Source organism: Aspergillus fijiensis (assembly GCF_003184825.1).
Source record: "Aspergillus fijiensis CBS 313.89 unplaced genomic scaffold BO72scaffold_69, whole genome shotgun sequence".
NCBI lineage: Eukaryota > Fungi > Ascomycota > Eurotiomycetes > Eurotiales > Aspergillaceae > Aspergillus > Aspergillus fijiensis.
In genome coordinates this window covers 126,441-153,229 of record NW_024469045.1, presented here as the reverse complement: position 1 = coordinate 153,229, position 26,789 = coordinate 126,441, and the positions used below count along the sequence as shown (strand labels likewise).

At 52.2% G+C, this 26,789-nt stretch overlaps 9 protein-coding genes and 2 non-coding genes across 11 annotated transcripts; 6 read left to right on the top strand and 5 right to left on the bottom strand.

Moving 5' to 3' along the window:
- Window positions 1-122: 122 nt before the first annotated feature.
- On the top strand, window positions 123-1,325 carry BO72DRAFT_500700 (uncharacterized protein; the record flags this gene model as incomplete). The annotated part of the gene is made up of 2 exons (XM_040948918.1): window positions 123-617; window positions 759-1,325. The coding sequence occupies 2 exons, from the start codon at window positions 123-125 to the stop codon at window positions 1,323-1,325; spliced, it is 1,062 nt and encodes a 353-aa protein (XP_040796790.1).
- Window positions 1,326-1,968: 643 nt separating this feature from the next.
- On the top strand, window positions 1,969-3,309 carry BO72DRAFT_500699 (DUF2855 family protein; the record flags this gene model as incomplete). Its single annotated transcript, XM_040948917.1, has 3 exons — window positions 1,969-2,069; window positions 2,105-2,987; window positions 3,076-3,309. 3 exons carry the CDS (start codon window positions 1,969-1,971, stop codon window positions 3,307-3,309), a joined length of 1,218 nt encoding a protein of 405 aa, XP_040796789.1.
- Window positions 3,310-3,766: 457 nt separating this feature from the next.
- BO72DRAFT_480764 (uncharacterized protein) lies at window positions 3,767-5,575 on the bottom strand. Its single transcript, XM_040947651.1, has 2 exons — window positions 5,287-5,575; window positions 3,767-5,230 (listed from the first exon to the last, which is right to left on the bottom strand). Exons 1-2 carry the CDS (start codon window positions 5,518-5,520, stop codon window positions 3,926-3,928), a joined length of 1,539 nt encoding a protein of 512 aa, XP_040796788.1. The 5' UTR covers window positions 5,521-5,575; the 3' UTR covers window positions 3,767-3,925.
- A 1,407-nt stretch (window positions 5,576-6,982) lies between these two features.
- Window positions 6,983-7,082, bottom strand: BO72DRAFT_t266. The gene has a single exon. It is a non-coding gene; the product is annotated as a tRNA-Thr (tRNA).
- Window positions 7,083-7,555: 473 nt separating this feature from the next.
- Window positions 7,556-7,627, top strand: BO72DRAFT_t267. The gene has a single exon. It is a non-coding gene; the product is annotated as a tRNA-Ala (tRNA).
- Window positions 7,628-8,126: 499 nt separating this feature from the next.
- BO72DRAFT_452400 (F-box protein) lies at window positions 8,127-9,585 on the top strand. The gene has a single exon (XM_040945717.1). The coding sequence runs from the start codon at window positions 8,246-8,248 to the stop codon at window positions 9,194-9,196; it is 951 nt and encodes a 316-aa protein (XP_040796787.1). The 5' UTR covers window positions 8,127-8,245; the 3' UTR covers window positions 9,197-9,585.
- Window positions 9,523-12,368, bottom strand: BO72DRAFT_452399 (uncharacterized protein). Its single transcript, XM_040945716.1, has 3 exons — window positions 10,842-12,368; window positions 10,449-10,789; window positions 9,523-10,391 (listed from the first exon to the last, which is right to left on the bottom strand). Exons 1-3 carry the CDS (start codon window positions 11,878-11,880, stop codon window positions 10,008-10,010), a joined length of 1,764 nt encoding a protein of 587 aa, XP_040796786.1. The 5' UTR covers window positions 11,881-12,368; the 3' UTR covers window positions 9,523-10,007.
- Window positions 12,369-12,723: 355 nt separating this feature from the next.
- On the bottom strand, window positions 12,724-15,816 carry BO72DRAFT_414111 (uncharacterized protein). Its single transcript, XM_040942529.1, has 7 exons — window positions 15,508-15,816; window positions 15,336-15,438; window positions 15,111-15,275; window positions 14,987-15,048; window positions 14,216-14,930; window positions 13,983-14,040; window positions 12,724-13,923 (listed from the first exon to the last, which is right to left on the bottom strand). Exons 1-7 carry the CDS (start codon window positions 15,755-15,757, stop codon window positions 13,000-13,002), a joined length of 2,277 nt encoding a protein of 758 aa, XP_040796785.1. The 5' UTR covers window positions 15,758-15,816; the 3' UTR covers window positions 12,724-12,999.
- A 592-nt stretch (window positions 15,817-16,408) lies between these two features.
- BO72DRAFT_452394 (folylpolyglutamate synthase) lies at window positions 16,409-18,215 on the top strand. The gene is made up of 5 exons (XM_040945715.1): window positions 16,409-16,459; window positions 16,512-16,676; window positions 16,744-17,639; window positions 17,693-17,847; window positions 17,900-18,215. The coding sequence occupies exons 1-5, from the start codon at window positions 16,442-16,444 to the stop codon at window positions 18,127-18,129; spliced, it is 1,464 nt and encodes a 487-aa protein (XP_040796784.1). The 5' UTR covers window positions 16,409-16,441; the 3' UTR covers window positions 18,130-18,215.
- Window positions 18,216-20,257: 2,042 nt separating this feature from the next.
- On the top strand, window positions 20,258-22,737 carry BO72DRAFT_489534 (galactose-proton symport; the record flags this gene model as incomplete). Its single annotated transcript, XM_040948094.1, has 8 exons — window positions 20,258-20,494; window positions 20,557-20,631; window positions 20,694-20,957; window positions 21,030-21,055; window positions 21,121-21,211; window positions 21,285-22,291; window positions 22,342-22,456; window positions 22,512-22,737. Exons 1-8 carry the CDS (start codon window positions 20,439-20,441, stop codon window positions 22,735-22,737), a joined length of 1,860 nt encoding a protein of 619 aa, XP_040796783.1. The 5' UTR covers window positions 20,258-20,438.
- A 735-nt stretch (window positions 22,738-23,472) lies between these two features.
- On the bottom strand, window positions 23,473-26,359 carry BO72DRAFT_480759 (putative beta-N-acetylglucosaminidase; the record flags this gene model as incomplete). Its single annotated transcript, XM_040947650.1, has 4 exons — window positions 26,226-26,359; window positions 26,056-26,178; window positions 23,940-25,991; window positions 23,473-23,850 (listed from the first exon to the last, which is right to left on the bottom strand). Exons 1-4 carry the CDS (start codon window positions 26,259-26,261, stop codon window positions 23,473-23,475), a joined length of 2,589 nt encoding a protein of 862 aa, XP_040796782.1. The 5' UTR covers window positions 26,262-26,359.
- Between the last annotated feature and the right edge of the window lie 430 nt (window positions 26,360-26,789).

Genomic DNA, 26,789 nt, shown 5'->3' with positions numbered 1-26,789 from the left:
GCCTCAATGCTTTCGCTGAATATGGAATTCCTTCCCACCGACGAAGAACTTACCATCAAACCCACATACACTCACTCACTCACTCCTTCACTTAGATCATACACAACATATTATTCCTCAAAATGTCGAGATATCTAGCCCACTACGAAGCCCAGCTAAAGGCCCTCCTCTCCATATACGGACTTTCCCTCCCGAATATCTATTCATACCTGCAACACCATCACCATCATGATCAGCGACAGCAGCACCAGACCTCCCACCCAACCCGTCGGATCCTCACCCTCGAGCACGAAATCGACAGCGACGAGACGGCCTGGGACATCGCAGCAGCCAAAGGCCGCGCGTTCGTGCGCATGTTCTCCATGCCCACGACCGCGGAGCTCCAAGCCTACCTGGACACCCTCTCGCCGCACCGCCGCATCCCCGCCGCCAGCCCCTGGACCGAGCCCAGCGCTCTGGAGCTCTGGAACTGGACGCCCGAGTATGCCCAGGCGATGTACGACGAGGAGGGATTTGCTCAACTGTTCGCGCGGGACCTCCATGCCCGGATCGAGGATAACGTGTTTGTGTGTATGTCCAACACGGAACCCACCGTGATCGATGGGATGACCTATCCTGTAAGGGCTCTTATTCCTTCCTTCCCTGCGTGCGCGTCTCTCTCGCCCACCTATCTATCTATCTATCAGATAAAAAAAAAACAGAGGGTCGCCTTGATCGCTGACCTGCAGGGTTCTGCGTGTGATGGCGTTTCGCGATAGGCAACCGGAGCGTGGTACAGTAACCTCTACAACACGGCCAGCGGCATCATCATCGCCGATAATCTGATGAGTCCGATGGGGGTCTCGAGGATGGGAGCCGGAGACTTCCAGGAAGAAGGCGCAGGGCTCATAAACCCCCGACTGGCCCCGCCGTGGCTCATCCATCTCAAACAGTGGTCCGACGTCACTTTTCTGATGTGGACGCGCCTCGCCGAGCGGGCGGGCGTGCAAGTCGATTCCATCCGCTATATCTTCCACGCTGGGGTCAGCAACCCACCCACCAAACAGGTGGTCAGGCGGGCGCTGGCGAGGGCGGGCCATTCGCTGGGCGGCTGGGATCGCGTGGTGACGTTCCCCGTGGAGGATGATAGCATTGGTAGTAGTGAAGAAGGGACGGCGATTCTGGGGACCCCGAATGGTAGCGCCACCGGCTGGTTCATCGCACAGCATCGGGAGCAATTGGGACGGCGGAAGGTGGTGAGTGTCTCGGTCTTCGGGGAGCTGGGCACCCCTGTTTCTGCTGAATGTTTGAGTTTGTATTTTACTTTGGATGAGCCGCAGAGGTGATTCGGTCTTTGGGGGACAGTTTTGCTGGGTCTTGTTGGTAGTTAGCATAGAGTTAGAGGTGTTCGGTATAAGACATGGATAATGAATAGAGGTCTACTGAGATGTCAGCCTGTCACACTCGTATATCTAGTCTTTATTCCGACAGCTCGGCAATTATGGGTGATGATTCAGGATGGTCATGGATTGGAAATCTCGTATACAAATGAAGCATCCGAAGCCGAGGAGAGTGGATCGTGTTGCGATCAGTCAGCCAAGCAGGGGCGGAGGACAGGACAATGAAAAATTACAGTATTAATACACAGTATTAGCTACAGGTACTATACCCGGGGTTAAAATTAGGAGAGACTGGCTGATTTAGAAGGAACAGCGTGATGAAGTGCCTGACTCTAGAAGAAAGACTGCATTGCGTGAACCAACCGCTGATCCCGAGTTGTAGACGAAACAACAAATGAGTGTTCTCATGACAAGCACTACCCATAAGCACCAACTACACTAATCCATACCACTCCACAGGATTCAGCCGCCCCATCAGCAAGGCTATACATCCTCTAGAGTATATAATCCCTCGAGGTCCCCACCTCTGTTCCGTTCCCCAAGCACCCCCAATAACCAACAACTCATTCTCCCAATAGATATCACCAACATGGATGTTCACGTTATCTCCAAGCAGGACCCCGCCCACCATGAGGTGCCACTTTCCAGCTCCCCGAACCGACGGAGCCACTTGCGCCCTCCTCCGTCCGGGTGCGCGCCTCCCTCATCGGCCTGACCTCCAACAGCCTGACCTACGCCATGCTGGGCACCGCCTGGAAGTGGTGGGACACATACCCAGTTCCCCGGACCGCGCCGGCCCCCTACAACGACCCAGCCGCCTGGGGGATCGTGCCCGCCTGGGGCTACGCGACCGTTCTCGAGAGTACAATGCCCAACCTCCCGGCGGGCACATCCATCTTCGGATACTGGCCGGCGTCCGGCCACGCGGTGGACCTCCAATTGACCCCCAGACGACCGCACGACGGTCACTGGACGGAAGTGTCCCCGCACCGCCGGGGTCTGTTCTGGCTGTGCAACCAGTACACCTCCGTGGTCGACAAAATCCCAGTTAAAGACCCCGAGACCCTGGGCTGGGAATGCGCCGTGCGGACGATCTGGACCTGCGGGTATCTCCTCAGCGAGTACGTTTTCACCCCGGACCCCGCGGCTCATCCGCCACTGCATCCGTGTCCTGGCGTGTCTCCCGGGGGGAGCGAAGGAGGAGGGGAAGGAGGCGCAGTGGACCGCCGCCGAGGACGCGGACTCTCCCACGCCGTCGTCATCAGCCTGGGCGCTTCGACGAAGACGGGTCGCTCGTTCGCGCACAATCTCACATGCAGGCCGGCTGGGACGGGCCCCCTGGCCTTCCTTCAGGTCACCTCGGCGCCGGCCGCGATCGCGGACGCCACGACAAAGCTCGCGCCGCCGTTCCCCACCAAGACCGTGTCTTACTCGGATATCGCTGGGGCGGTGGAGGAGTGGCTGGCCAGCAAGCAGGCGTCGAAGATCGTCCTGGTCAATTTTGGCAGTCGAGATGGCGGGGTCGAGCAGGTGTTGGGTCTGATCCAGAATAATCCAGCCTTGAAGGCCGCCAGGCTTGTTTTCATCGGCGTGGGACTCCAGCAGAAGGTAAGGTGAACGAACCGTGGAAAATATTCCATTGACACTCCTCCAATGATCTTCGAGAGGGAAAGGGCTAATCTGAAGGTAATTAAAGGTTTACTCAGTTGAAGAGTTCGTTTGCCTGGGCACTGTCGCTGCCCAACTGGGAATTATCCAAGTAAACACTTCATCCATCATGGAAGCTGCGCTGGGCGTTGTAGATCCCAGGAAGTTCTATGACGAAGTGGACGAGCGCTGGAATCACTGGCTGGTTAATCGGGAATCCGCTGCCCCTGATCTGCGTCTGGTCTGGGGCAAAGGGGTTGTTGGTGGACAGGGCTTGGAGTGAGACTGGGAGTCGCTTTGCAAGAGTCAGTTGAAGCCCGAGGAGGCCTTGGTTTACCGTCTGTATGATGGAAAATAGGCTCGCCATGTCTGAAGCGTTTGAATATGCTCCGAGAGAAGAGACCTGAAATTGATCTATTCTTTAGCTTGGTAAAGAAGAGACGATCTGGAGCGGGAATGCGAACCAATCATCGGTCTGTAGACACTATACTCTGTGCTTGATTTGATGGCTGTCCAGATTATACGTTGTGCATACATGTAACTTAGCAGATTGTTGCAAGATGAATGATTCTGGTTAAGTTACCGGAAGGTTATTTGAGCCAGCGGAGCGGCCGGCCCCAGGCAACGAGGCCTCAGGGCCTCAGTCAGCAGCCCCGGGTCCTGACGCGGTTGTTCCACAAGCCCAAACGCAGCCGATTGTGTGATTTTGGCCGAGCAGCTTGTGGTGGCAAAAGATCCGGACTTTAATCAATCCATAAATGCAGCAGCGATGGTGCGATAGGATCTTAAGCTCATAGCTCAACATCATAATATAGATTTTCTTCCAGCTCGGCGTATATAGCTCTATAACATCCCGACCAACAGTCCCTCTTCTTGCCTCTATAGCAACCTTCATCAGGCTAAAAAGTTTCCAACTCTCCTACCCCATGCACCTGCTCTTCTACCGCAGGCCATGCCCATCGGGGCAGAGTCCACGTCAACCACCAATTCCCCGCCGCGTCCTTACCCATCATCGGCCCGATATTTGTCGGCATGGGGCCGCTCACAGATCCATTCACGGCGATATAGGAAGGTCGTCCCACCGGGTTCGTCCGTCGCCACTCCCCTTCTGCCGTCGACGCACCAATCGAGGTTACTGCCGCCGAGAAGTCGATCTCAAAGAGCCGGCCCTTGTGCCAATTCGACCACGCCATGAGAAGCGTGTTGTAGTCGCCGAAGAGCGTTGCATCAACCCCATTCGCTTCTGTGGCCGCTCGGATCAGCGCCGCCAGGGCTTCTACCTGCGGCTTGGTGCGCTGCTGAACGAGTGAGTGGCGGATCTGCGCGGCCAGCTGGCTGATCGGCATGGCGAGGATTTCACGGACCCGGAGGAAGGTGTAAGCCTGAAAAGTGGCGTTGCCAATGACGGCGACGTTTTTCGAGGGTTCAGCCAGCTCTGGAGGCAGGACAAGAGAGCGGAAGTCGAAGATGTTCATCAACGCGAGCAAGCGTTCTGGGGCCGGGCTCAGCGCTTTGATTGCCACTTTGGTCCACCACGCTAGGAGCACATCACTTTCGCTAAGGAACGGAGTTTGGGAACTAGCGGCATCTCCGATGGTGGTCTTGAGTTCCTCGATCGCCTGACTTCGCATTCCGTCGACAAAGGCTCCGGGAATGCAGAGAATGCGCTGCTCTTCCGGACCCTGCCAGAAATACTCCCAGAGAAAACACATGGTACCGATAATCAAGTGAATTCCTTTGAGTAAGAGGCCTTGATGTAAGAAGGGCTCCGTAGAGGTCGTGCTGCTCAAAGTTTGCATTGGAGTCGTGTCCAATCCGAGGAAAGTCGGCACTTGGTCCTCTTGGCCACGGAGTACAGCTGTCCAGGCTGCAAAGAAGCTGGACATACCCATTCCATCCATGAGGGTGTGCAGGAAGGTAATCGTCAAAATGGTCGTGTCGGTGAATGAGGCAACATGGATGGTGAGCTGGGGTCGGTCCGTGTAGATGAAATCATCTAGACATTGTGGCGCTTGCGCATGGCGATAAAGGGGGATGACCTCACCAGCTAGGCCGAGTACACGGGGTGTATCTGTTGCCGTGGGAATTTTTGACGCTAGAGGATGCTCAGCAGCTTCCATCGGATAATTTTCAGAGGTGAGGATGAAGCCTGGTCGCTGGGGGGTGTATTCCCGCGGGATATGATATTCAAGCTGCCCGGCATTCTGGGAGTCGTTCAGCTTAGATGATCTCTTCTTCAGAGGAAAGGTACGGTACATACATTTCGTCGTAATCGTGCACCTAGCTTGTGCCAATCTCCGCGCTGCAGTAGTCGCGTCAAGGATTGATCAAGTGTCTTTATATCGAGCACGTCATCGAAGCGGTAAGAGACATTTAGACAGATATTTTGTTGATATGGCCGGCCATCCCAGAAGCAGAGTGGGAAGATGGTGTCGGTCGGTACTGTTACAGGCTGAGGGGGCTTTGCCTTGCGAAAAAGATTGAGAATCCCCATTGTTGCGATTGAGGATTGGAGGGGTGAAAGGAGAGAGATCGAGCAGAAGTGTGCAACGTTCACTTTCAAAACCAGAAGGTTTAGTGATTAATCGGATTAGTGCTTACAGATTCGTACAGCCCGTGGCTGAGTGGAGCCGGCCCGGTTCCCCACAAGGCAAGGCTGGCTGCTGGACTCGCTACACTTTTGACAGTCGGTCGGCTCGGGCCTTGAAATTTCCATTCCATACATTGTAACGCTACGTCATGAATGTCAGCAGAGATGATCTGTATCGGGGAGCGATCAGGAAGACTGTGCATGGTTGTGATGGTTCTGTACCAAGCCTGGTGTTATGTTGTTTCTCCGCCCTGTGGTACAGTACGTTGAAGTTCTCTGAGTTATCAGCTGTAAGCAAAAGGCGAGCAGTAGGGTATGGGACTGCACTTTCGAGGTTGGCTAAGTGCTCTAAGACCAGGACTAATGTCAGTGAGGGAGGTGAGCACTGGACTGGGTTACCTGCGCACTCGCAGAGACATAGTGACACGAAGTGGGCGACGCCTCAAGACATTCAAGATGAAGTCTGAAGGAGATTGCTGCACTTCCAAGGTAGAGGTGTACATGAGCTCGCATTTATGAGTATTGAGAGTCGGAATGAACGCCGAGTGATACATGAGGGAGGAAGTAATGGGTCAGAAGAACAGTCCATCTCAAAATGTGCGTGCTGACATCAAAGATTTATGATCCTCTTGGAGTGAATCGTAGTGTTTGTGTATGTACGTCTCAACCAGGGTATACTCGTGCTAAATCTGCGAATTGCTGTGCCTCGCTGCGACTTCTTATCTCAAATGAGAGTTCCTGAGCCTTGAATGGGTAGGTAATCATGAGAGGCTCACAGTGGCTTCAAGCTGCTCCCCGAAGTCAGGACCCTGAAGCTTGCAGCAATAGATAGTTGTGTTTCTCGCCTCATTCTGACAACGAGAGGAAGATGTGACTCCGGCTACCAGCTAGTACTACAGGTACCCCTCGCACCTTCCCTGCATGCATGTTGTTCAGTCTAGGCCCGGCTAACTTACCCCTTGATCTAACCATATCTCGGTATCAAGATAGCTCTGCTCGAACAAGACAGCTTCAATAACATGTGCGAGTTATTCCCAACGTACATGCGCTAACACAATATCCATCTCATACAAACAGATAGGTCTTCCTTTTCTAGAGATAAACAAACAATATGCTGGCATCGTCTTACCTCTTTTTCCCAGAAAAAATGCACCATGCTAGAACCTGATCGAGCTAATCGTACCTTCCCGAAGCTCACTTGATACTTAGCACGAGGCACCTTGAAGCCGTCTTCCTAACTAGCTTAGCAGCCCCATGTTATCCCGGAGTGCATAGATCGTAGAGCCAGCCCTCCCCGCCGTCAGCGACTGCACACCATGACGCCGTGATGACATCCTACAGTCGCAGAAGCCAGCAAAAAAAAGATTGCCGCGACTGGGACTCGAACCCAGAATCTGCACTCCACACCGCTAGCATAAGGCTAGTACGGGGGCTCTGCAATGTTAATACCACTACACCACCGCGGCTGTTGTTGTACAGTAGCACTAGCAACTAAATCATAACCCAGCGGCCGTAAGATGTTGTGGGCTGTTCCTCGCTGGTATCTGGACATTCTGGCAATCAAACGAGTGCAATATAAAGCTTGATGCTGTAGCTATCTAACGAAATACATATGAGAAGATCTTACAGGTTGTTCTTGTGGAGGGAAGGCTTTATCACTCCTAGTATAGAGTGGAGAACGGGATGCAGGAGGATCTCCACTATAGCTGCCGGGGGACCCCGGGGCCCCACACAGTGGGGACTATGCGAGTTTTGGGCAGTCACTTCGAACATCGTTTCTCCGTGCTGTGAGAAACTCGAGAAAGCGTCGATATCGTTGTTTATAGCGACAGTGGCTTGATGGATGAAAAACAGCCAGCGAAAAGCCTCAAGGGCCATGGATTCGGCTGTTTTTGTTTTGCATATATTCCTGAGATATGATGATGAGTCATGGTCACATGGGCTTGTAGCTCAGTGGTAGAGCGCTCGCTTCGCATGCGAGAGGTCAGGGGTTCGATTCCCCCCAAGTCCATTCTTTTTGGGCCATACTTTTTTTTTCCAGAAACGATGTGGGACGAAAAATGCCGCCGTTTCTCGTGTAAAGTAAGAGATGCGATGCCATTTCATGTCATGTCTCGTTCGCAGATGCTATTATAGTATTCAATCTAAGACAGAAATGGAATTTGGTTGTATCCATTCTAGCCTACCTCTCACCCGCACTTGTCACCCATACACGGCCCTACTATACATAGCCCTATGCGTGCTTTAGCCGAGAGCGGTGCTTGAGGTTAGGTGTGGCCTAATGTACTTGCTACAAGGTGACAGGATAGAATCAGGAAGGCTTGTGGTACTCGTGCCCATTTGCAATACGAACATTCTCCCGGTAGGTGATAACTACACCTCACATGGCATGCTTTACCAACCATCTCTTCAAGCAACAAGGCCTGTCTCTTTTAGGCACTGTCCGTTTGGCAGCGACTACCATTAAATTTGAAAGTACCACTACTAACCTTTTTGAGTTACCAACTACTCTTAATTCGTCACATGACCACAAGTTACCTTACTGGGTAGCCTAATAGCTGGGCCTGTTGATCTCCCATCTATCCCTGAATACATGCAGATAGCGCGGGGCTCCGCTTGACAACCCACCATGTCAACCGCCCAGACCAAAGCCCTCACGACCGTCGAGATCCTCGAGAACATTCTTCTCCATGTGGATATCCAGTCCCTCCTGACATCCGCTCAGCGCGTCTGTCATGCATGGCACGACCTCATCTCCACGCCTTCCCTGCAAAAGCACCTCTTCTTGACCCCAGACTGGGAGCGGCCGCAAACACAGCGCAACCCGCTTTTAGTCCATGTTTTTCCGGGCTGGTTCAGCATTAGACATGGTGTCGATGCTGACTACCGGAAGAAGGTCGGGCGCGACGGCCTCAACCCCCGCTGGGATCTGACGCAACCCGACCAGAAGGCGTCCTTCATCCGGAAAGAAGCCAGCTGGCGGCGCATGCTCGTGCAACAGCCTCCAATCCGGGGGTTGATTTCTTTCACGAGAAGGAGGGCCCTAGGTGGGGATTCGATCGAGGGCTTGCCTTATATCGAGCATGATGATGAGGACGAGGACGAGCATGATGCTGAGGATGCTGCTGCTGAGGATGCTGAGGATGCTGATGACGATGAAGATGCTCCTGCTCCTGCTGCTCCTGCTGATGATGATGATGATCTTGATGACGATAATGATAGCGATGAAGATCTTTCCCCCTTCACAGTTGGACCACCGACGGAGCCTCTCCGAATGGGGAAGCTGGTGGACGAGGCCCCCAGCACCTCTTTACATGCTGATGTTCTGTGGGATACCAAGGACTATCGACTTCACCGTGATATGTTTCTTCGCAGCAGGAAGCGAGATATCCGGATGCTGCGCAGTGCGCTCAGGAGGAGTGGAATGATCGTGCTCTTGACTGAGATCGTGCAATGTGCCATGGGGAAGCCGCCTCCGCAGATCGCATGGAGGAAAAGCCAGAGGCGCTGGTGGGCCGGGATCGAAGAGCCTACGAGACGCGATGGGGGTCATCTAGCCAAGAGGCAACGTTGCTGTTGAAGGTGATTTCATTATCAGACGTCGCCAATTTCTGGAACAAACTCGATAGACTGCCAAGAGGCTCATCTCATGTGCACTGCCGGAACGGCAAGGACAAAGTGTGTTAGGAGACCATGCTGCCTGGACCCGTTGAGAGGGATCATAAGACAACTCCACCGTACCCTTTGCAGATGGTCCACCGTGCGGTGACCGAGTCGCAGCAAACAGTGGCTAATGTACGGTGTGAGGCTGGTGCACATGGAGGACTGGCATGGTTTCAACAAGATTAGATTTGTTGCTACTATTCGGTTATAATGAGGGCTGAGTTAGGGTGTCTATTATTTAGAAGTTTTCTCAGATTTTGCCATAGTCCGAACCCTACGAGCCCTGCTTATTGACAGGGAACCCAGTCATTCCAAATCTCCGCCTCCAGCAAAAAGGAGGTTTTCGGCGTGCAACTTGCGTAACTCATTCCGTCTATAACAATTACCTCCACTCAGCACGTACCTCATGCTCCATTCTAGCAATAGTTCCGCCCATCCCCAGCCCATTCGCCTTGAAGATACCTCAACTAGCAAATAGTGTACCACACATCTCGAAAAAGCGAAAGCAGCCGTCAACGGTCATGTTCTATCACGACCAACTGTATTCCTGTCCAACCCCTTCGATGCGGAATAAGCCAGGGCTACCCAAAAGAATGATAAGGATGATAAGCCATCCCTCAAATAGGTATAGGAAAATAAAGATTTCAAACATCTTCCTCCGTCTGATCGGTGTGATGTCGACCATCTAAGCACGTAAATATGAGAATGGACTCTGGAAGGTCGCGAGCTTATAGCTCTTCTTCCTCAGTAGCCATGGAATCATGCGGTGGATGGTTTACACCCGTACTAGCCGCCGTAGTCCCAGTGGGGTTTGGAGGATTATCGTTACTGATCTCGTGCGACAAACCTGACTCCATTCGTCGACGCATCACATCTTCATCCGCTTGTGATACGCTAGCTCGCTGTTTCTTTAGAGGGCTGCCGATGAATTGACCATCAACCGCGTTAGCCGCTGGCTTGGGAGCTTCAGCAGCGGCAGTTGACGGAGGTACAATCGGAGGTGTTGTGGAAAGATTAGAAGACGGAGCTGACTCTCCGGGCGCTCGAGGACTTCCAGTGTCCGTCGGAGGAGTGTTAGTGGCAAGCGACGCCGACGAGTGCTGCCGTTTGAGCTGAAATGACTGTTAGTTAGTCAAACAGAGATGAAGCACGAAGCAGGATTGACTCACCTTAATTTTACGAATGCTCTCCGCCAATTCGCCCTGCTGCCTGAGATCTTCCGGAGACAGATGGACATCATCGTCCTTGCCCTCTTCGGCGTCTGCTTTACCAAGGATGGAATTCTCGTCATCGTCATCACTATCCATGTCATCATCGCCAACAGTCTTGCTACCCTTCTTTCCTCTCTTATGGTTTTCTGTGCTCTCTCGGAATTTCAGGAAGCCAACGGTGCCGCCAGGCTTGAGCGGGCCAAGATTGGAAAAATCTGGTTGTATCGACCGACGTTTTACAGACCCAGGAGTTTCCTGCGCCTTGGCATCCTTGAGGATCCCCATCTTCTGAAGTTGCCCTAGTTCAAAGTCAGTTTCGACGGCTACTTGGCAAACCGGGGGATGACTTACGCTCTCCGCGGTACATGAACGTGAAGGTGGCGTAGGGTTTATCAGACGCATCAATGCTCGTCACAGTTTGCGTACTAATTGTCTTGGGGTCGAGTGTTTTCGGCTTAGCAAAGCTCGTGGTGTGGTCAACGTTGGCGTCCGATGCGCCGTTATTGTTGTCATTGCCGCCTGAGACATCGTCGTCGTCATCGTGCGCATCGAATTGAGGCGAGTACTCTCCCCGTTTGACCTCACCAGAAGCCAGAACACGAAACAGTGCCACCTTGATCTGCCCTGCAGACTCAGGGATCGGATCATCATCGGAATCAGAGAATGACATATCGTCATCAGAGACATCTTCCAGAGGGGATTTCGAATTATCTCCGTAGCGCATTATGTCTCTCTCCTTCCGTGACTTTGCATCCGTGTCCATACCGCCGCTTTCTTCACGTTTCAGGCGACGCTTTTCCATCTTCTGTCGTCGTCGCTCAATCTTGGCTGCCGCATCTTTGCCTTCCAGGTCTAGACCATTCAACCATCTCTCCAGTCCGACCTCACGGAACAGGAACTCCCGTTCGGCCAGACCGCCGCCCTCGGATTCCGGGACACTAACCCATCGAGAGTTGACCCAAGTCTCCTCGCCTCTCCGCAGGAGCGTAGCCACCTCCTCCTTCTGTCGGCCGTCGAAGTAGATGTATGCAGCGACCGTCTCGTTTGGCGAATTGGTCAACGGCTTGTAGGGAATCACCATACTAGAATATTGCCCCCGGTCTTCGGTCGGGCCGGGAAGTCCTCCAACAACTTTAGGCCTGGGTGCGGGGTTTTCGGGTGTCGGTTTCGGAGCAGAATAAGGGACATCTTGACCGGGGTTCAGGAGTGTGATGGAGATGGCGAAAGTCGACTGTTCTGGTCGGCCCGATCCGGAGTCAGGTAGCTTTGGAGGGGGTACCGGGATGTAGCAAGCTATGCGAGAGGCTCGAGATTGACGTTGGATCGAGTATTCGGAGATCGGGCCATCCGGAGTGTGTATACTCACGGCGAGACCCTTGAAGCAGGGCATGGCGGGACAAAAAAGATAGCAGTAAACACAGGAATTGAGAGAAAGTCGTCGAAGAATAAGGTCAAACCGGACTGGATGAAAGAGAAAAGGAGGGGGTTGGAGAAGGGAAAGTGGTGAGGGGTGAGGGCGCGCGTGTGATTGTGCGAAGGTGAGCTGGTCGTGTGTTGTGGAGGCGGTCAGGATCGAAGTAGTGAGTTCGGTGTGTGTGCCTGCTACCGCCAGCCCCCGGCGGGGATATAGAATGACCGAAACAGATAGATCGCGGAGATGGACGGCTGCCCCGAGGTTGTCGCTCAAGTCTAGCGCAAGCTCGAGGTGAGAGAGAGGCCGATCGCGTTCGAATTTCGTAGAGATTTATCGCTATGCGAAACGCAGGCATATAGTATTAGCCGTGCAGTATGATGACAGAGACGGAGGGAGAGGGAGAGGGGAGGGGAGGGGAGGGGAAGGTTGACGGGTGTTGACGCTGATCAAGAATAAGTGGGTGGGCTGGGGAGTGGGAGGAACCATCCGAACATACCAAATTTGGTTGATTCCTGGGGAAAGACTCCGGTTCAGTGTTGGCGAACTCGAATAAAGAGAGATATCCAGCAAGAAAACTTGGCCTTATTGACCAAAAGGCGAGTGTGGAGCAGGACAAAAAAAAGGAGAGAGGGGTTGGTTGGGTGATGGGAGGATGGAGAGAGAGAAGTGTGAGAGAGAGGCAAAGGCAAGGAAGAGAGGAGGGCCTTTGAGGGGAGGGAAGGAGGAGGGATGAATGTGGAGACTGGAGAGAGAGAGGTGAGGATCACCGCCGGCTGGAACTCCGCCTGCTTCCTTGGATCACTTCCGCCTCCCCCTTTGGCTCGTCTTCCCTGATGTCAACCTGATGTATGCTGTCTTCCACGTCAGAACAGTCGTGTTTATTTAATCACGATACTACACGAGCGATTCTCAATTTTCGGGACTATATCTGAAACTATACCTTGAGTGACCTTCCCGTTACTACTCTCTCTGCATTTTTACTCTAAAGGGCCAAAAGACCTGTTGGTGAGATCGATTCGACGGACAGTCTATGGTCTAGTCCGCTTCTTTCGCCATGTCCGTTCCAACAACTATCACGGAATCTGCGCGTTATCTCTAGAGCCCTCGTCGTCGCGCCTCCTCTCGAGCGATATTAGCCAGATCAGGAAAGTCTCGGTGGAGGTTGCTGAAAAGCACCTCGGCCTTTCGTCGCTTCTGTTCTTCCACCTGCTTCTGCATCTCGGCGACCTTTTCGAGGAGCTTCGCATGCGAGTCAACAAGCGATAGGTCCAATAACTCTGCTGCATACTGGCGTAGCGAGTCCAGCTTTCTCTCGAGAGCGGCGATGCTGATATCGCCTGTAAAAGAGTATGGATTGTCTTCTGGTGTGGTAGACGCTATAGAGGAATGGTGGGAAGGCAATGCGCGCGGAAGCTGTTGCGCTCGATCTGAGTCACGGTCTTCCACTAGGTCACTGATGCGAAGTTGTCCCTTTGGGGCTTGGATTCGCACAGAGGCTAGCTCCGCCTGCTCTGCCGGTTTGTCCCTGATTTGGGTCAAGGTCTTGGTCTGTTGAATTCCCCCCGACTCATAGGTCCGAATGTCGGGGGAAGCATGAGGCCCATCAATCTGCTGTCCTGGTCTAATGACATCCTCGTTGAAGTGAGTTTTCGGTCGCTTCCCACTCTGTGAAGCATTATATGGCTGTGGAGATGCGTTCTGGGCCGCTCTTTTGCCTCTCCTCTGGTCAAATACATTATCGACAAAACCGGTAATGCGCCCTCGTTGGTCGACTGGTTTCACCCGGGCTCGCACAGGCTTGTCCTTACTACGATACGGCTCGGCAAAGTGGCAACACCGACAATTACACACCTGCGAGCACTTCGGGCAGATCCAAGAATCTGCATCTCTGAGATACGGAATCAAATCAATATCGAAGTGCCTGTGGAGCCCACGAAAACAGAAGAAGGCATCACATCGTGAGCATGTCATTCCTTTCCAGACCGAATGACTATCACGGCATAGATGGCAAAGTCGCTCCTATTCCGATTGTCAACCAGTTATTACGCCTTGGTGAGGTCTGCAGGAGGCTAGTTTACCGTAGACTGCTTTCGTGCAGTGGCTGCTGCTGCGGCCAACGTTCCCAAAGACTTTCGACTGAAGAAAGCAACCATTAGCTAAGAACAAACTTGGTTGTGAATTGACTGGGACGGAGGCTAGGTGACTGTAAAAGGTTGCATAGAAAGAAGAGAAAGAGAAAGGCCGTAATGAAGGTAGGCAGTGTTTCTTTGGAATTTTGTGTTCAAGAACCAAAATATTCGAGGGTCCGTACTTTGTACGCGGGGGACTTGAAGACTGCTGTGCACCTAACTTGCTTCGCGCACTGCTGATGACATTGTTGCAGTAGTCCCTTGGAAGAAGCTCAGCCCAAATAAAATTGTTGAAGTGTTTACAGCTGCGTCCAGACACGAAGCACTTGAGACATAGGTCAAAATCTCCACACTGCTCGCAGTGCAAATGACGATTCCAGATCGTCAAGCCGCAAAAGTTGCATTCGACCACCGCACCTTGAGTGTCTATGAGCTTCAACTGTACACTTGGTTCATTCTCTATGTCTTCATCCTCGATCATCTGCTGGAAGAGACTTAGAAGAAGGGCATCGTCTTCTGGCCGGCAAGACCCGCTTTTAAGTGCATGTAGAAGAACCAGAGGTACCCGGCCGGTATCTGCATGACATAGCTGTTGATAAACGGGCTGAATATAGTCGAAGAAATAGGTGAGTGAAGAGCTGTGCATTATGTTCCACACCACTTTAGTAACCAGAGAATTGACATTCCAGACCTGGTGAGCAGTGGCAGGAGGAAAAACAACCAAGTCCCCAGGAAACTGATCAGCGACATAAATGGGAAAATTCGCACGACCTAGCTGGGTAACTGTGACGTTCGCCCAGTCCGTATGAGGTGATTTCCCGAGCTCTTGCATGAAAGCATCATACTGGGTTTGTGCATGTTTGTCCGTGCCAAAACATATGGACCCATGCCCGCTTCCTAACTGCGAGCTGAGAACTTCTGTGTATAAGGATGATTGAGGTTGTGTGTATTACCTTGGGATTCGATAAGGAGGTTCAGCGCAGCTGTCCCACTGAAGCATCGATGAAAGCCAGAGCTATCCGTAGCCTATGTGTTAACTGATCGAGCAGCGTGGCAAGGTCCTGACATCCAACTTACAACGAATTTTGAGTACCGACATATGCCATCAAAACCTCTGGAGCAATTTCTTTTGGTAGTACTCGGAACAGATCAAGAGTGCCCAAGTGCCTTAGAGGCGGCGGCAAAACAGAGTCCAATGCACGAATCCAATCTTTGGGGCATTGTAGATCCTTGGCGTAGAGGCTTCGAAGCGAGTCTGTGAGCTGATGGAGCTAGCCCTGGAGGATATAATAGGCCACATACAAATCTCGTCCAATGCTCGGGGGTGGGTGGTCTGCCTGGTACAAAATCTCCTGCAGTCGCAGCTTTATATCCCGCCCTGTAGAGCAGTTCCTAACCGGTATCGCTTGAGTACCGAGACCGTCCTGTAAGCTGCAGAACTTCCCGAGGAAATAGTTGCTCGACCGCCACATACCTCTCGAAGCTGACAAGGCGGCCAAGGTTCCATTATTCAGGATCGAGTTATCCCATCTGCTAGTTGTATTGAATCCACGAAGTACGAAGGGTTTTCCTTCCTGCAATTTGCGATTCAGCCACTCATGGGCCTGGTCGTCCGACAAGCTCTCGATCTCTTGGACTGTGTACTCGGAAAATGGGACAAACGGTTCTCCTGCTCTCAGGAGAGCCTGTGCGGACGTTATCTCCGTAATCGGTAGGTAAGACATATAGAGTACCTTATAGAAGAAGCATTGCAATGCGCGTATGCAAAGTAAAGCACTAGCGGTATTGGCTAGAGGTCCTTATCTGGTTCAAATCAGTTGTCTCGGAATCCAGCCTGGAGCATTTGACAGACCGCCACGTGATACTCCACTGCAGGGTGAATCTAACCGTTTGTGGAAGTGTCTCATTCAAGCCCGCGATCCTGGCAGTGTGTCTCGATGTATAAAACGCCCCGATAGTTTCAGCTTAGATCGAGACTGGGCTGCCCGAGTGACTTTAGTTCTTTATGAAGAGAGGTTGATCGTCCGATGAGAGTCAATACAGATATATGGTCTTGGGTCAAACAAGTACAGACTTGGCGCATGCGTTGTCTTGTTTCCGAGGTGTACATAGCACGGAACTTGGGCTATCTCTCAACCTCACCTGTCGGCCTGACGGTCACTCTCTTTGAGCTCATCATTTGATCATCTGAACTAACAGGATACGAGAGCAATAAAGTAGCTAGAATCGATTTTCGATGGCATTGCCTCCACGGTCACGTGTCATGACGCCTTAGGAATGAGATGCCGATGCCGATGCCGAGAGACCGGCGTCGGCGACATGGGCTGCGAGATAAGATGCGTGGGGCAAATGAGCCTGATTTTGTGTTAACCTCCCCAGAGCCGTCATATTCCAGGGGCCCTGCCGATATGAAGCGCAGCTACGAGGTATGGCCAGTCAACTCCTCTTCTCGATTCAAATTTTCTTAAGCAATGCTAGAACGCTCTGAAACTCCTGGAGAGCCGCCGACGAAAAGCTCGGCCAAGAGCGCCCGCGCTGGTCCCGACAAACCAAGATGCAGCGACCCCGACTGACAACCAAGCATTGCGGGGCGTGCCTAGCTTGGTTGGAATGGAAGACTGGTTGCGGAAATTAGGGCACTCGGTAAGGACTGTTCAAAGCTAGCATCTCATCACGCCACAATGGTTTCTTCTTACATGAATGCTGTTAGGACAATGATGTGAACGGCCTCAACATCGTTCATGTCGCCGGTACCAAAGGGAAAGGCAGCACCTGTGCATTCACCCGCTCCTTTCTTCGCACCCATGGGTTGCGCACCGGATTCCCTCAGAAGGTCGGGCTTTATACTTCGCCTGATTTGCAGTGCATCCGCGAGAGGATCCAGATCAACGAGCAGCCGATACCGGAGGAGCTATTCACTCGTTACTTCTTCGAAGTATGGGAAAAGCTGGAGGCCCCTAGTCCAGAACCTAGTGTCCTTCCTGCCAGACAGCCGCGCTATCTTCAGCTTCTCGCCCTTCTTGCGTTTCACACATTCATCAGAGAGAATGTTGATGCGGCTATATTCGAAACGCACCACGGCGGAGAATATGACGCCACAAATGTCATTCAGAAGCCGGCGGTGACAGCTATCACCGCTCTCGGTATGGATCATGTTGCGCAGCTTGGCCCCACGATTGAGAACGTTGCTTGGCATAAATCCGGGATTTTCAAGCCCGGCGCACCTGCGTTCTCAGTCTCGCAGGAGGAAGATCCCGCCGAGGTGCTGCGCCTTCGAGCTGCTGAAAGGCGGACCACTTTGACATTTGTCTCGACGAATGACTCGCTTCCGGTCAATGACAAGACTCTTAGTATCCCTGTGCAGCGCCTGAACTGTTCTCTGGCTCTTGAGCTAACTAGAGCCTGGCTAAAAATCAAAACGCCAGAGCATACATTGGACGAGTCAGACATTGCCGGTGCTGTGGAAAATTTTAAGTGGGCTGGTAGGTTTGAGATCATCGAGAATGGAGAATCTCGGTGGTTCATAGATGGGGCTCATAACACGTTGAGTCTCGGACAAGCGGCTGCATGGTTTGTCTCAAACACCAACACGCCTGCAAGAAATCTGTAAGTCGGACCACTTCTCGTAGTCAGACAAAGTAAGCTGACTCCAGAACCAGATGCCGCATTCTGATTTTCAGTCACTTCTCGGAGGAGCGTGACGGGGTTGACCTTGTCGAGTGTCTGGCGAAGGCGCTTGCGGAATTGCGGGCTATGCCGGAATATGTCATATTTACCACGTACGAAGAGAGGGTAGATGGATCCACCAGAATAGGCGAGTACCGCAACAACTTCGCTGGCTGATCCAGAGCTGACATCCATGATAGATAAAACTCTCAAAATCCCGGAGACCCCATTCCCAGATATGTGCTCCATATATACTTCGTTGTGGAGACAACGCGATGCCAAGGCCTCAGTCTTGAGTGAAGCAACTATCGAGGGCGCGATCAAACTGGCCAACAGAATCGGCGCTGCACAAGGCGGTGCTCAGATCCTCGTGACTGGCAGTCTTCATCTGGCTGGAGGTGCTCTCAGCATCTTACGGCCTCAAGTATAACTCTGCTTATGCTACTCTCTGTCGAAAGAGATGCGATAGACCATTGTAGATATTTATTTACCATTAGATAGATCACTGCCAATGGCCACTGAATTTAGCATCTGAGCAGCTTTTCGCGCAAGAAGATTCTTAGAGTCTAGCTTCCCTGATCTTTTCAAATAATCTGGCCTTCGTGATGTAGGATCGATAGGCTGAAGTCATCTAGTTCTAGCTATCAATACCATAAGATCGATATATTCAGCGTGGCTTCGAGACATGCGGAGGATGTCGCCAATAAGACCTGTCTAAGCCTAACCAAGCTTCGCTTGCATGGCGCCATAACCCTGGGCGGGAGCATTGGAGGAAGCTTAATTCGCTGTTTGTTAATCATCGCAGGCTTAGTCATTATCTCTGGATTGAGACATTGAAAGGTACTTGGCCCACCATACTTGCCCACCTAGACAATAATGCACCTTTCCTGAAGCATCCACTCGGGACAGCGACCAGTGCTGACACACCTGATCAAAGGCACGCGGGGCGCGCTCGGCCTAAAAACCAAGCACTTTGCCATCAACCAGCGGTCAGGCTTTGATGCCTTCAAAGACGACCCTGGCCCTGTCCTGATCCAGAGTTACTCGATCCAGTGACACTTCGTGTTTCGAAACGGCTAGGTGCGTGGCCTGCACTGTACTGCACCCCTGCAGGCCTCCCGCGGAGCCTTCGTTGGATAAAGAACCGTTCTGAGACCCGCTTCCATAACCTTGGATCGGCCTCGATGAGTCTGTGGCCTGTCATTGTAGATTCTTTGATGAGGCCCCGGATTTGGGTTTGCACGTGAGTCTGGATCAATGAACCAGAGACGAGAGGGTTGTCCGAACGAGGAACGTCAAAAGAGGTAGATCTAGAGACTGGAAATCCGAAGCATACGGCAACCCTGATAGTAGACCAAATGGTTAGCCAGTCATGGAAGCGACGGAAGAGCATAAACTTAGGAAGACTTGAGCTCGAAAATTAGCTGATCGTAACCGTGTCGTGTTGAAGCAGTTGTGTATCCCCGTGGGGTCAATCGTTCAGGCGGGGGGAGCCACCGAATCAGTGGTCTAGTCTTTCGGGGTCACACCAGTTCCTGTGCAAGGCTCGCATCAGGATTGGTGGAAGTCAAAGATAGAGACCTTGCTGGTCAGATTCCGATTTTGTGGTTTGTTAGAAATCTGGTCCACCGCCAGTCTCTGGTATGCAAGACTCGAGTGTCGTCTTTCGTGTCACAACGAGAGGCGGCCATCGTCCTCGCATGGCGAATAGAGATTGAGGATTTGCGCAAAGAATACTGTAGTGAGGATTCGAGACCATTGATCCATAAAGAAAGAAAAAAGGAGAGACGAATGCTATGTTTTGGTACGTTCTCAAAGCGACAGTTCTTAGCAAAGAGGAGGGCTCATGGTGGCAAGCCGTACGTTGACGTAGTTTCAAAGCAGAGTCATTGGGTCGGACTTTGTGTTTCTTGAGTTTCTTGTGGTGAGTGTCTACAGCATAGTACTAGTACAGTACTTTCTCCGCCAGATAAAGCATGTCACCCCCCACAGACACCCGGCTGACACTGCCAAGTATCTTACTAGGTATCTTCCGACTGGTAACCGTGATCTGGAACCATTGTCCGAGAGACCTGGGGAAGCCGGGGTGGGTTTATCTTTCATGTCAGATCGACATCACTTGACTTGAATGTTCTGAGAATCTGTCTATACTTTGTTTTGCCTTTGAGAAGTCTTGTATCTGCCCAACATATCCGGTTCATTGGAGATGAAGACAGTGTCTCTTTCTCCTATAGGTGCACTATCAGACACAGAACCCTTAGCAGGGTCACTGGAAGTAAATCATACCACTGCATCACTATCAGGAATTCTAGACTGAGTGGTAAAGTTGTTAGCCCCGTGGTTTCTTCCCCGCGAAGGGAGGGGGTGTTTAGCAGCTGCAGTGAATGTAACCAACCCGCCGGGGTCGGATCCGCCCTCTCACCATTTGCACTCTTTGTCCGTCCCTCTACCATCTTCTTGTCTCGCCTTCCCATTTCTTTCCTTTCCTTACTTCTTCCTCTCTTCCTCTTCTTTCTCTTCTTCTTCCTCTTCTCATCATCTCTCCCATTCCCCCCCCCCCCAACCATTCCTTTTTCTGCCTTCCTTCCTTCCTTTCTTCTTCTTCTTCTTCTCTTCTCTTGTCTCTTAAGTAGGTCTCTCCTTTCTATCTGTCCACATTCTACATATCAGCTGTCTTCATCCTACCCTAGCCCTGTAACTAAAGACACTTGCACATCTGTGTTAGTCCTGACCAACACTATGGCAAAGGAGGAAGGGTCTCAGATTCAGTCGGTCGACGCGGAGGTTGACCAGAGGTAGGTGTTCCTGTATCCCGGCTGACTTCTTGTATCATTCCCATGTTGACTGAGATGTACAGCCTTGGTACTGAGCCTGAAGCAATGGAGAAGGGCACTGCTGAGCACATCAATCTGAACAACAATGTCACTGCCAAGTAAGTTGTCCTGATATTTTGTGGTACTACGATCCACACTGCAGCTGCTAACTTGAAACTAGGATCAAGAATCCCCTTGCCGACTTGACTCCCGCTCAAGTGGTTCGTGATGTTGAACAGTTTGCTGAAGAGTTTCAGTTGACTGAGATTCTTCCTAATCTGAGAAAGGGTGCTCTCGTGGCACGCGACCCTCAGATGTATGCTTCTGTGCCTGATATGACCGATGAGGAGATTACTGCCGTTCGCAACGAGACAGCACACAAGTGGAGACAGCCTCGTGCTTTGTACTTCAGCATCGTTCTCTGCTCCATTGGAGCTGCTGTTCAGTAAGCAATCGCATCCCACAGAAATATTTCCCACCCAGCATTGAAGTTCAAATGACTAACACACGAATTCAGGGGGTGGGACCAAACTGGAAGTAATGGTAAGTAACGGCTATAAATCACATATTCTCTATCAGCCTATGACTGACTGGTCGGCTCTTCCAAGGTGCCAATCTCTCCTTCCCCGTTGCTTTGGGGATTCCGGAGAAGGGTCCCGATGCCGCTAGAAACCAGTGGCTTGTTGGTCTCATCAATGCGTATGTCGCCCTTGGCCCTTCTGCGCTTGCTACTATAAACAAAAGCCAAGAAGCTTACCTACGTCTCAAATAGAGCTCCGTTCATTTCCAGTGCCTTTCTCGGTTGCTGGCTGTCTGACCCTGCCAACAAGTATCTTGGTCGCCGTGGCGCCATCTTCATTTCTGCTATTTTCTGTCTTCTTTCCCCGATCGGTTCAGCCTGTGCTCAGACCTGGCCCCAGCTTTTCGTTACCCGTCTCTTGCTGGGGCTGGGTATGGGACTCAAAGCGGCCACTATTCCCGTGTTCTGTGCTGAAAACACCCCGGCTACTATCCGTGGCGGTCTTGTGATGTGCTGGCAGCTATGGACAGCTTTCGGTATTCTCCTTGGTTGCTCGGCAAACCTTGCTGTCAAGAACACAGGCGATATCTCGTGGAGACTTCAGCTGGGCTCTGCTTTTATCCCAGCCGTACCTTTGCTTCTCGGGGTTTATTTCTGTCCAGAATCCCCTCGTTGGTACATCAAGAAGGGCAAGCTTCGCAACGCATATCAGTCTCTGCGTCGTTTGCGCAATACCGAATTGCAGGCTGCACGCGATCTGTACTACATCTATGCTCAGATCAAGATCGAGCAGGACATTTCTGGTACGGGTAATTACATCAATCGTTTCGGAGAACTGTTCACTATTCCCCGGATTCGGCGTGCCACCCTTGCTTGTTTCACAGTAATGATCGCACAGCAGATGTGTGGTATCAACATTGTCGCCTTCTATTCGTCTACTGTCTTCCAACAGGCAGGGGCCAGTGTTACCGGGGCTCTTTTTGCCTCCTGGGGATTTGGTCTTGTGAACTTCCTTTTCGCCTTTCCCGCTGTGTCCACTATCGACACTTTCGGTCGTAGAACTTTGTTGCTCTTCACCTTCCCAAACATGGCCTGGACCTTGCTGGCTGCCGGCTTCTGCTTCTACATCCCGGAAGAGTCCACTGCTCACCTGGCATGTATTGCGCTTTTTGTCTTCATCTTCGCTGCATTCTATTCTCCAGGGGAGGGTCCTGTTCCGTTCACCTACTCCGCCGAAGTTTTTCCACTGTCCCATAGAGGTAAGTTTTCAACAATATAAACATATCATTATATGCTTACCCCTTCTCAGAGATTGGAATGTCCTGGGGTGTGGCAATCAATATGGGCTGGGCTTCGGTCCTCTCCATCACATTCCCGCGCACGCTTGCAGTGATGACCCCAACTGGTGCCTTCGGATTCTACGCGTAAGTCGCTCCGTGCATGGTTCAAGGACCTAGCTCTTAACTCATTACATCTCAGAGCCCTCAACATCACTGCGTTTGTTATGATCTTCTTCTGGGTCCCCGAGACCAAGCAGCGGACTCTCGAAGAGCTCGACTACATCTTCGGAGTGCCCACAGCCATGCACATGCGCTATCAATTGTTCCAGGTGCTCCCTTGGTGGATCAATCGCTACATCTTCCGCCGTCGCGGTGCAAGCCTTGAGCCTTTGTACAAGCTCGACCACCTCGCGACCAGCAGCTAGGTTACCAAAGAACGATTTACAGCAGACCTGTCGACGCTTCTCGCATCCATCCTGCTCGATCGAATCCCCTGCAGCGCATTTCCTTTGTTAAAATGGAAACCCTCGGTGGTTGTAATATTTACTTCCGGAGTCTACGTGGCATAAATGTGTCAGACTGAATCTGGAGGGAAATATCACTTTTACCATTATGAGAGGCCATGTAATACGTTAGTTAAAGATGAATGACTATCTATGATTAGTCAATCTGACTTCTTAAAAGAGAAAATCCAGAGCCATCCGTGCAGTTTATAGGTATTTATGATCTTAACCGCATGCTCGAGATATCATTATAGACTTCCGAGTATGCGGTGGTTCACGTGAGTTCGAGAAGTTGTTCGGGTCTTCTACCGTAACATCAAGATGGGATCTTTTCTATGCTTTATATTCACACTTTTCTCTCGAGAATGGATCATGAAAAACGTACGGCTCTGTATGAGAGAAGGCGGATTTTTACGAGGCAGATGCAGGGAGTCAAAATCCTCGGAAGAGAATTCCGGCGGGGAGCGGATCCCCCTCCCTCTCGGAAAACACCCCTTACTTGTTGACCCTCTCGGCGCACCACAAGAGGAACATCGGGAAAAGTGCCAACTATATGAGCTCTATCATTTTGTGATCCAATGAGCCACTCAATCCAGATGCTCAGTAAATGACCAACGACATTATCTAGGTCGAATTCTATACCAAAATCACAACATCCTATATGCGGACCGACCCAAGCCGATACCCCCTCCACACGTCGAACCCCACCGACTCATAGAACCCCTCCAGCACCACCCAGTCGACCATCACCCCCTGCACCCCGCGGCTCCGAAGATGCGCCAGCGCATGGGTCAGCATCGCCACCCCGACGCCCTTACCCCGATGTTCCCGGTCCACGCCCACACACCCGATCAGCCCGGTGCGGGAGTCTGCGCCCCCGCAGACGGGCGGCATTGCCCATTGTGTCTGCAGAAAAGGTGAGGACGGGTCGAGCATCAGCGTCCAGCCGATCTGGTGGCCCTGCGGGCTGAATACGGTCATGATGCTGTCCGGGTGGGTTTGCGGGTGGAGCGTGATATAGGTTTGGACCCAGGCCTGTGTATAATTTAATACGGTACGGGTTAGTCACGGTTGTGTTGGTTTTGACTTGGAGAGGGGATTCAAATGAAAGGGGGTTCTTGAACCTGGTTGTGGGAGAAGTTCTTCTGCTGTCCGGCGATGCATTCCTCATATTGAGCGGGTTGGAGCGCGGCGAAAGTGTAGCCCTGGCTTGTGGCTTTGCGGGTGTGTCTCTCCTCGAGTTGGAAGTCGGTGATGCTCCGGTAGAGGTCGACGTGGCGCGGGGGCGGGGTCGTGAAGATGAAGCCCCGGTTCTCGAAGAATTTCGTGGCTGACGGTGCAAGGTCGTCGGGGAGGCCCGGCCAGAAGCGCGGGAATGAGCTGCTGAGGTCGAGGCGCGTGATCTGCTGGGTCGTCGTGTACCAGGCGATGGCTTCTTGGATGAGCGTGCTCCCGATGCCGTGGGACTGGGCGGCCGGGAGGACGGCAATCGCGGACAGGTAGGCGGATTTCTCCTCGTCGTCGGTGGTCGTGCGGGAGTAGGTTAGGCAGAAGCCGACTATCGTGTTGCCGGTGCGGGCCAGGAAGTGGTGGCCGTGGGGTTGGGGGAGGAGTTTCTGGAGGTTTTCGAGGGGCAGAGGGTAGGTGGGTAGGGAGGTGTTCCAGACGGTGTGCACTTGTTTGAGATCTTCGGGGTAGTCGAGGGGAGAGAGTTCGATGGATAATCGCGGCTCCTGGGTGCCCACTGGGAGTTTGCCGGTTGCCGTCGCGGCGCCGAATATCGTCGCTGCGGCGGCGGAGAAAGCCTCAAGGGTGGGCTCGTATGTGGTGATGTAGGTGCCAATGGTAGGATCATCGAGGAAGTCGTAGGGGTTGCAGGCCGCTATGCTTACTAGGGCTCGAGCACGATTTGGCAGCTCTTGTCCCAATTTTCTTTGGAATGGCGATTCACGCGCGTTGATTGTCGTGAGGATTACAGCGTCAGCAGCCTCGACTTTGCGCCATTCCTCTGGGGACAAGCCTGCTGCTCCGTAGCGGATCTCGGTGACAGTTGGGTTGTGATTTCTCAACGCATCAAGATATACGGATCCGTTGTACGATCCCTTTCGACCAAGCCCTTCTCCATCTACTGCCCCACCAGCCGGAGTTTCCTCGCCAGGGAAGAGTAAAATGACCTTGCATGACCTTGAGACTGGTAGATTCTTTGACGTGTCTCGAACGACGGTCACTGACTTTGCATAGGCAGCGTCAGCCAGCTCGCGATTTTGCAAGTCGATCTCACGGAACCTCGATTCAAAGGCGCCATCGGTGTGCAGGGCTTCCTCCCATCTTAAAGATTTCTGTTTCAGCTGGGTTACACGTCGGTACGCTTCTTCTACCCTGGTCATGGAGACTCGACCAGCTTCGACAGCCTCGCAGACACGGCGATTCGACGCAACTTGGACATCGTAAGTGTGGCAGATCATGATGCTATCGCTACCAGCCGCAAGGGCAAGGACGGATCCTTCTTCAGTGCCATAAGTCGCGCGGATTCCGTCCATCTCCAGACAATCCGTGATTATCATACCATCATTCTTCATGTCTTCCCGAAGGATACTGAGCACATCTGGCGAGAGGGTGGCCGGCAGCTTGCCATCTCCTAGGCCGGGTAGCGAGATATGTGCGGTCATGACAGCCTCGATCCCCTCGGCTGCCGCTCGCCGAAATGGGACGAGCTCACACTTCTCCAGTTGCTCTCGCGTCTTGGAAATCACAGGCAGCCCGTAGTGGGAGTCGGTGGCAGTATCTCCATGCCCGGGAAAGTGCTTAACGCAAGAGATGACACTGTGCTGGCGTTGACCCCGGGCGATAGCGCTTGCGAAACGGCCAACGAATTCTGGGTCGTCGCCGGGACTACGCACGCCGATGACGGGGTTCAATGGCTCGGAGTTGATGTCACAGACAGGACCATAGTTCATATTAATGCCGACATGTTTCAGCAACTGTCCTGTTGCCATTCCAACTTTGTATGCAAGATCGGTTGAGTTAGTAGCACCCAGAGCCATGGGCCCCGGGAGCTGAGAGGCCATTGGGGGTGAGATTCTAGTGACCCATCCATTCTCTTGATCGATACCGATGAAGAGGGGATGAGTGTGACCAGCTAGTTGTGCTTCTCGTTGTAGAGCATCCGTCAGAGCCTTGTAGCGGGAGCTGTGGATCAGCCAGCAGGTTGCGACTAATGATTCAAGATTTCAGGCCTACCCGTAGTTGAGCAACGTCGGTGATGTTTCTTTTGAACAGGATGATGCCTCCAACTCCGTATTCGTGGATCAGGGTCTTGATCTCGGCACTAGGTTCCAGGCCATGGAAGCCGACCACAAATAGCTGGAGCTTGGTTAGTTGTTTTCCGGCTGGCTTGGAGGACAGCCTACCTGGCCGACTCTCTTCTGCAGATCTGCAGACGACATCTCACTAAGCGATAAATTGGTGGAGTGTAATATGAAGGACCAGTGGAGTACTGAGCAGATAGCACTCCCAATACAGGGGAGCGAAAGGATAACCTGAAGGTGTTGAATACAGTGAAATGAGGGGAAGAATCGATGGGGAACGGCAGCCTTACAGAAACCGATTATCTTATCGATCTCATTTGCCAGCCAGTTCCAGCCTGAACCCCACCCGTCTGATAGTATGCGAAACATGCTTCTATACTTGAGGATTTGCTCAAGCACTTTCTTAGGCGGCAGTATGAAGCTCTCGTCAATTGTCACTCTAGTAAGCCGTCAGAGCTTCTGTCTAGGGTAAGAATCCAATCATACATCGGTTTCAAAGACCAGTTACATGAGTTCTACGAGGATATAGAAACATGATCAGAGGGCAGCTCTCGAGTCAAGAGCTAGGATAGATCATGTCGGCGTTGTGCGTGTAACGCCTCGGTTCAGCAAGGTCACATGATTTCAAACAGAACTGCGAGTATGTAAACACCATGAATTCGTGTA

What these genes read in the sequence shown, in the direction of transcription:
- BO72DRAFT_480764 (XM_040947651.1), bottom strand. Translation starts at nt 5,520, where the DNA reads ATGGGGATTCTCAATCTTTTTCGCAAGGCAAAGCCCCCTCAGCCTGTA. An exon ending in GTGCACGATTACGACGAAAT is followed by an intron (nt 5,231 to 5,286) that starts GTATGTACCGTA and finishes AACGACTCCCAG; the next exon opens with AATGCCGGGCAGCTTGAATA.
- BO72DRAFT_452400 (XM_040945717.1), top strand. Translation starts at nt 8,246, where the DNA reads ATGTCAACCGCCCAGACCAAAGCCCTCACGACCGTCGAGATCCTCGAG.
- BO72DRAFT_452399 (XM_040945716.1), bottom strand. Translation starts at nt 11,880, where the DNA reads ATGCCCTGCTTCAAGGGTCTCGCCGTGAGTATACACACTCCGGATGGC. An exon ending in GTTCATGTACCGCGGAGAGC is followed by an intron (nt 10,790 to 10,841) that starts GTAAGTCATCCC and finishes ACTTTGAACTAG; the next exon opens with GGCAACTTCAGAAGATGGGG. An exon ending in AGAGCATTCGTAAAATTAAG is followed by an intron (nt 10,392 to 10,448) that starts GTGAGTCAATCC and finishes CAGTCATTTCAG; the next exon opens with CTCAAACGGCAGCACTCGTC.
- BO72DRAFT_414111 (XM_040942529.1), bottom strand. Translation starts at nt 15,757, where the DNA reads ATGTCTTACCTACCGATTACGGAGATAACGTCCGCACAGGCTCTCCTG. An exon ending in CGCCTTGTCAGCTTCGAGAG is followed by an intron (nt 15,439 to 15,507) that starts GTATGTGGCGGT and finishes TCGGTACTCAAG; the next exon opens with CGATACCGGTTAGGAACTGC. An exon ending in GTCGGTACTCAAAATTCGTT is followed by an intron (nt 15,049 to 15,110) that starts GTAAGTTGGATG and finishes GGCTACGGATAG; the next exon opens with CTCTGGCTTTCATCGATGCT.
- BO72DRAFT_452394 (XM_040945715.1), top strand. An exon ending in TGCGGAAATTAGGGCACTCG is followed by an intron (nt 16,677 to 16,743) that starts GTAAGGACTGTT and finishes GAATGCTGTTAG; the next exon opens with GACAATGATGTGAACGGCCT. An exon ending in AGATGGATCCACCAGAATAG is followed by an intron (nt 17,848 to 17,899) that starts GCGAGTACCGCA and finishes CATCCATGATAG; the next exon opens with ATAAAACTCTCAAAATCCCG.